This window comes from Mus caroli, chromosome 9 (assembly GCF_900094665.2).
Source record: "Mus caroli chromosome 9, CAROLI_EIJ_v1.1, whole genome shotgun sequence".
Classification (NCBI taxonomy): domain Eukaryota; kingdom Metazoa; phylum Chordata; class Mammalia; order Rodentia; family Muridae; genus Mus; species Mus caroli.
This window is the reverse complement of record NC_034578.1, coordinates 31,231,048-31,237,129: the sequence shown is the minus strand read 5'-3', so window position 1 is coordinate 31,237,129 and position 6,082 is coordinate 31,231,048. Positions and strand designations below refer to the sequence as shown.

The window sequence follows — 6,082 nt, the reverse complement described above, 5'->3', positions numbered from 1 at the left end:
TCTCTCTGAAGTTAGGAACAACAGAGAGAGATCCATTATTTCCACTCCTTTTCAATACTGTGTCCAAATACTAGGTGGGGCAATAAAGCAAAAGAAGAAAACTGAGAGGCTATGAACAAGGAAAGAAATCAAACCATCTCTATTTGCAGATGATATGTATACATTAAAAACCCCAAAAAGTCTACCAGAAAACTTTAGACGGTGTTTTTGTTTACTTCTGTAGCCATGACAAAGCATTTTTACTATTTCTAAAAGCACCTTTAGGGGGGGAAAGGAGTTTATTTCATTTACACTTTCAAGTCATTATCCATTGTCATTAAAGAAAGTCAGGACAGGAACTCAAAGCACGAATCTGGAGAAAGGCTGTGAAGGAACACTGCTTTCCAGTTCACTCACAGGCTCACACTTATCAAACCCAGGGTCACCGGCATGTTTCTGCATATGCTCAAAAGGACTTTTAATATCCGATTATGTTAAGAACTATCGGATGAAAGATTATCATGTTTCAGGTGGTTGGGCCCCTAAATACAATCACAAATAACTGTATAAAAGAGAAGCAGAGAACAGAGAACCTAGTTGTAAGGTAGAGAACTTGCTTAGCATATGCAAACCCCTATATTTGATTACTAACATCAGGCAGGAAATGGAGTGTGGGGGATTTGACTATTGAATGAGGAATGTGATATAATGATGAATGCAGATTTTGAAGCTATATGCTTTGAAGATACAGAATTGGGTCACAAGCTAAGGGATGTTGGAAGCCATTGTATGCTGAACAAAAAGTCAAGAAAATATACTTTCTCCTTCAGGGCCTACAGAAGGGACCAGCCTGTTGCTGACATACTTCTGGTAGCCCAGTAAAATGTCTGTCCTCTGAAATTTTAAGAAAGTAATTGAGGGAATCATAAGCTATTATTTAGAGTTTATTTTTACCAGGAAAGTATTAAACTAATACAAAGCATAGAACTCTCAAAATACAGAACAGAATTTCTCATTCACTGTGGTGCAGTTCCAGGAAGTTATTTAAAAATTAACAGTTTTCTCAAGAGTTGAGAAATACAACAAAATCCCACTAAGATGAATAAATGTGTGATTTATAAATGTATCTCTAATGTAATTTTGTGGCACACAATTATGGTTTTAGATCCCTTGCCACTTGCTAGCTGGTGTGTGACTTTGGGTACATTGCTGAACCTCTCTGAGCTTATTCTTTCATTTGAAGAAATTATATGTAGTATACATACTTCCCAGAAGTTGTTTTTCTTTTTTTAGCATCTGATATGTGAAAGGCAGTGCAGAAGGAAAGGGAGAGCCTGTCTGTCAAGGTCTTAGAACATGACACACACCGAATCCCTCCAGAGGACAAGACCAGCAAAAGAAAGATAACGATACCTGGTCCCAACTAGCATGGGGAAGACAGAGTGCACCCCACCAGAGATGGCAGTATGATGAAGGAAGGAAATCTCCCTGAGAAATTGGGGCGGGCACAAGGGTAATAAGCATAAAATCTTCTTTTAGAAGTTTGTTCTAGACTGCAGCTGAATGGCTCAGAGGGAGGTTTGGAGCAGCCTATTTGCTTTCCCCTGGAGTAAACAGAAGGATGCTACATGAGACGAGACTGAGTGTGGTGGGAACATGGTCCTAACTTTACTCCTAGAAAGGAAAGGACAGGAAATACCCAGAAACTGCTCACATCTCAAGAAGGAGCTCACTGGAACTATCTCTGAAAAGCACCCCCATTTCTTCCTTCACCCTTGAACTCCCCAATTGCAAAATTTACTGGGAACCTTCAGATATCCCAAACTTTCAGCATGATGGGACAGAACTTCCTAAGGAGGGAAAATGGAGGTGTTGGAAGACAGGAGCCTGGGGAGTTGCATGTAGACTATTAGGCTTAAAATTCCTTCTTTCGTATGACTCAAACTGGAGAATTTTCCAGCACTGCCATAAGCTGTGCAGGGAACTTTCATGTTACATATTCCTTCTCTAGACCCCTTTTAATTCAGAGTCACATTTCCCATTAATGAATCCTAGGATGACCAAACATTTCCCACTTAGTATAGAGAGAAGTCTCTGAAGGACCAAAAAACTAGCAACTAGCGCTCTCTCTCTGTCTCTCTCTGTCTCTCTCTGTCTCTCTCTCTCTCTCTCACACACACACACACACACACACACACACACACACACTTGTGCACACAGAAGAGATAAGGGAAGGAATGCTGTCTGGCTCAGCTGTACCTAAATAAATAGCTGGACAGCCTGTACTTCCCACATTATCATACATTTGGTTTATCTGGTTTATTAAAAAGAAAAGGGCACTTCCTCCTTGTGCCTATGTTGGAAATTCCTTCCTGTTCTCCAGCTTTATATAGAGAGCAAGTGGCCATCCTTTACCCCAAGCTGCCTTCTAACATCCAACATGAATTCAGTGACGAAAATCGGCACACTGATCATCGTGATTTTATCCTTTCTCTGTTTTGTGGAGGGTAAGTACCTGCAAAGGGAAATGAAGGGAAGTCTTAAGGGTGCTAATTTCTAAACCACGCTTCTTCAGTCTCACTCAGGCATGGAGGCTCAAACCTGAAGACTGAGGTTCTGGGCACTAGGGAAATCATATGTGATATACTAATCAAAAAAAAAAAAAAAGCAGTAATTGCAGAGAAATGGAACAGTAATTTTTAGACCTTCAGCTCTCTGCATTTTTATTTACAGGTTTCCATTTTATTTCCCCCTTTCCTTGAAACATTGTTATGCTGTGTCCTACACAGCATGATCCCCCACTTCTCTTCTCTGGTCACTTCTTTGCCACGTATTTTGCAGGGATCTTTATTTACCTGATTACACCCAGGCTCTTCAAAGTTTAATACTACTCACAGATTCCCTTCTATTTTTAAGGTTCCAATTATAATTTGTAGCTGAAATACCCAGTTTCACTCCTCAGGGAGATCTCTCTTCTGGGCATCTGCCTTATACCAGTGAATGCACACTTCCCTTGAACATCAGCCTTGATACATTACTCTCCCTCATGACTAAATGAAAATTAATAGCTAATTCCTATCCTTTCTACTTATCAAATGTACTTGAAGTACAACAGCATTTCTATTTTGTCCCCCTTTTCATACTAAGAAATGTTAAGCCATAAAACATTATAGAAAATGTAGTGTCCTTTACCTATTAGAGAAAGACATTTCTAGCTATACCACAAAAACCTAGAGTTCTTATTAAAACACACACACACACACACATAAACTTGAAAGAAACCAAGGAGGGCCATATAGGCCATTTGGAGGGAAGAATGGGAAGAGAGAAATGATGTAATTGTGTTATCTCAAAAAATTAAAAATATAAGGAAAGATAAATTTTAAAATTCTTCATGGCAAAAAGCAAAAAGTTAATTCATGTCATGAAAAACTGGCTAATGTTCCTACTATCTAATGACTTCCCATAAAAAAATTAAATACACTAATAATCTAACAGAAAAATAAATTAAAGAAATCAAAAATTCATCATAGAGTAAATACAAATAGGTATTAAATACAAAAAAATGTGCTCAATCTCATTCCTTATATAGCAAGAAATACAAATTAAAAGCACCTATTAGATAAAATATTCAGAAACTGAATAACATGATACAATGGTTGATAATAGAGAAATAAGAATTGTCTAAAATTGATAGCAAGAGAATGTATAGTTTCATTACTTTTAGAGTCTATCTTGCAAATCTATCAAAATAATTATTTTTAACTGCAATTCTGCTTATATGAAATTATTTAACAGATACAATCACATGCAAATGAAATTATACCAGAACTACCTCACTATACTGTAATGTTCAGGATTATTTATTGTGGCAAGTCATATCAAAAAAAATAGAAATAAATTAAATTACATAAAGAATCGATTAACTAAAGCCTGCAACAAAGCTACACTGGAATATTATGTATATAGCAAACTGTTCAAAATAAATCAAAGTGCAGAATATGTACAGTGGATAGACATATCACTAGATTATAATGCTCGAGTTCCTGACATAAAAATTTGCACTATGTTTGCAACTAACTTGTGCACATCTACCCATTTGCCTTAAATCATCATTACTTATAAGTGGATAAACTCTTGGATCATACAAAGACAATCAGATTTATCATTAGGGGTTGTTAGCAACATTTGTAAGGGTAGTTTGTGTGGAGCAGGGAGAGTAGAATATAAACCCATGTCACAAAAGCATCCTCGAAATTGGATGCAAATCAAGACCTCCTGGGCTCCATATAGGTTCTGATGCAATAATCTTGGAATGTCTGAGATGAAAAGTTAAAATAACGTACTCCACTTTTTTTCCTCCCTCAACATTGCTCTTAACCCTTAAAGCTAAGTTTGTCATAGCTTCTGATGTCACCTCAGTGCCCTGCCTCTCCTGCCCTGTTACTACCTGTTACTACATGGAGATTCCTGGATCATTTCTCAGCTTGGTAGTAACACTTGGTGATACTTGTTTCTTGAAAAGAAAGAAAGTCAGGCTAAGCAAGGTAGGAGCATCAGCAGAGAATGTAACCTCAGTGTGCTCAGAACATCCCATTGTTATTCTGTCCTCTATGCCCTCCAACACACAATTACCCAGATCTAACCTACATGTCCATATCTCCAGTAGTCAACTCAAGTCCTTGCCTAGAGAAGTCCTGCCTAGAAGACAGCATATTGACAGCATATTCATCTCTTTCCAATGAAATCTGTTTGTTGTTATACTCAAACTACATTTGAATTCTATCTGTTTTTATTTCATCTTCAAATATAAGTAGGTACTAATAGGTAATATAAATAGTGCTGTTATTATCTTGATCCATCCTCTAGCTTAATTCACAGAACTAGGTTGAATACCAGCTATGGAGTAAACAGACAGCACAGTCTATATGTAACACTGAAGCCTCTCTTTGATCTTGAAATCAACTATTCCCATAGATCCGTGGTTCTTCCTAAAAATCCTACTCTCTCCTTATCCAACAAATACAGGTCTGATCTGTAATGTCTGTAAAATGTCAAAAAATTCACAATGTTCAGAAACACCACAGAGATGCCTTGCAAAACCTGGTGGATCATGCACTACCATATCAATCTATGATGGTAAGTGGGGCTGATACAGACTCAAAAAATGCCTTCAAACGACTATTCCTCCTGTTAGTGCCTGGGATAAAGAATGTAACATTGTCTATCCCTGCTAACTGGTAAGGCAGTAAATACGTTTGAGAAGGGAGGAAAAGAGTACTTTCAAATTTACCAGTAAGAGGCTTGGTATCCAGAATCAGAGTCAATAAGGGAGTGTGACCTCCCAAGGGAATGAGGAAGGGGATCTAGTGTGAAGGGGTTTTCCTCTTGGTGATGACTTTTAGAATGTTGTATTATAATAGATTCCTCCAACATGCATAACGAGGCTTCTTTATTTTTAGGACCAAATCATAAGGAATCAAGGCAAATGTGCTTGCCTCATTGCAAGGAAAAACAGTATAGAAAAGGAGAGAAGTTGATTTATGTAATGTGCTGTGAAAAAAACTTGTGTAATAGCTTCTAGATGGAGAAGAATCACTTGAAGATCATCTTCTGTTCAAGATCAAACTTACAAATGAACCAAGATGAGGAACTTGCTCTCCTACTCGATTTCCACGCTGGCCTGAGATCCCTGATAGCAACAGAGGTTGTATCCTCATTACAGTGAAAGACTTCTTGACCACACCATTAGACCATGCAAAAAAAACAAAAACAAAAAACAAAAAAAAAAAAATCAATTGAATGCTTACCCATGTTATTTTGCTTTTCCAGTTTGCAATGTCTAAGCCCTGTAATAGTGTCCCAAGGATTTTTATTTTAATCTCTAGAGTCTATGGATGCTGCAGTAAGTGGCAAAAGAGACATTGGAGGTGTGAATAAGGATCTCAAGATGGAAAGCTATTTCTGGATTGTCAGGGTGGGTCCTAGTTGTAAGTACAAATGTTCTTATAAAATGGGGGAGGGGAAGGCATGAATTGATTATAGAAGAGGAAATGATTGTGTAATCGTAACTCACTAATTGGAGTGATCTCCCTTGAAGATG

At 37.6% G+C, this 6,082-nt stretch overlaps 1 protein-coding gene across 1 annotated transcript; it reads left to right on the top strand.

The window, feature by feature from the left end:
- The first annotated feature begins 2,419 nt into the window (after window positions 1-2,419).
- On the top strand, window positions 2,420-5,563 carry Pate4 (prostate and testis expressed 4). The gene is made up of 3 exons (XM_021171235.1): window positions 2,420-2,486; window positions 5,008-5,118; window positions 5,442-5,563. The coding sequence occupies exons 1-3, from the start codon at window positions 2,420-2,422 to the stop codon at window positions 5,561-5,563; spliced, it is 300 nt and encodes a 99-aa protein (XP_021026894.1).
- The last annotated feature ends 519 nt before the right edge of the window (window positions 5,564-6,082 follow it).

Coding starts and splice junctions, on each gene's coding strand:
- Pate4 (XM_021171235.1), top strand. CDS start 2,420: ATGAATTCAGTGACGAAAATCGGCACACTGATCATCGTGATTTTATCC. Junction 2,487..5,007: donor CTTTCTCTGTTTTGTGGAGG/GTAAGTACCTGC, acceptor CAACAAATACAG/GTCTGATCTGTAATGTCTGT. Junction 5,119..5,441: donor TACCATATCAATCTATGATG/GTAAGTGGGGCT, acceptor CTTTATTTTTAG/GACCAAATCATAAGGAATCA.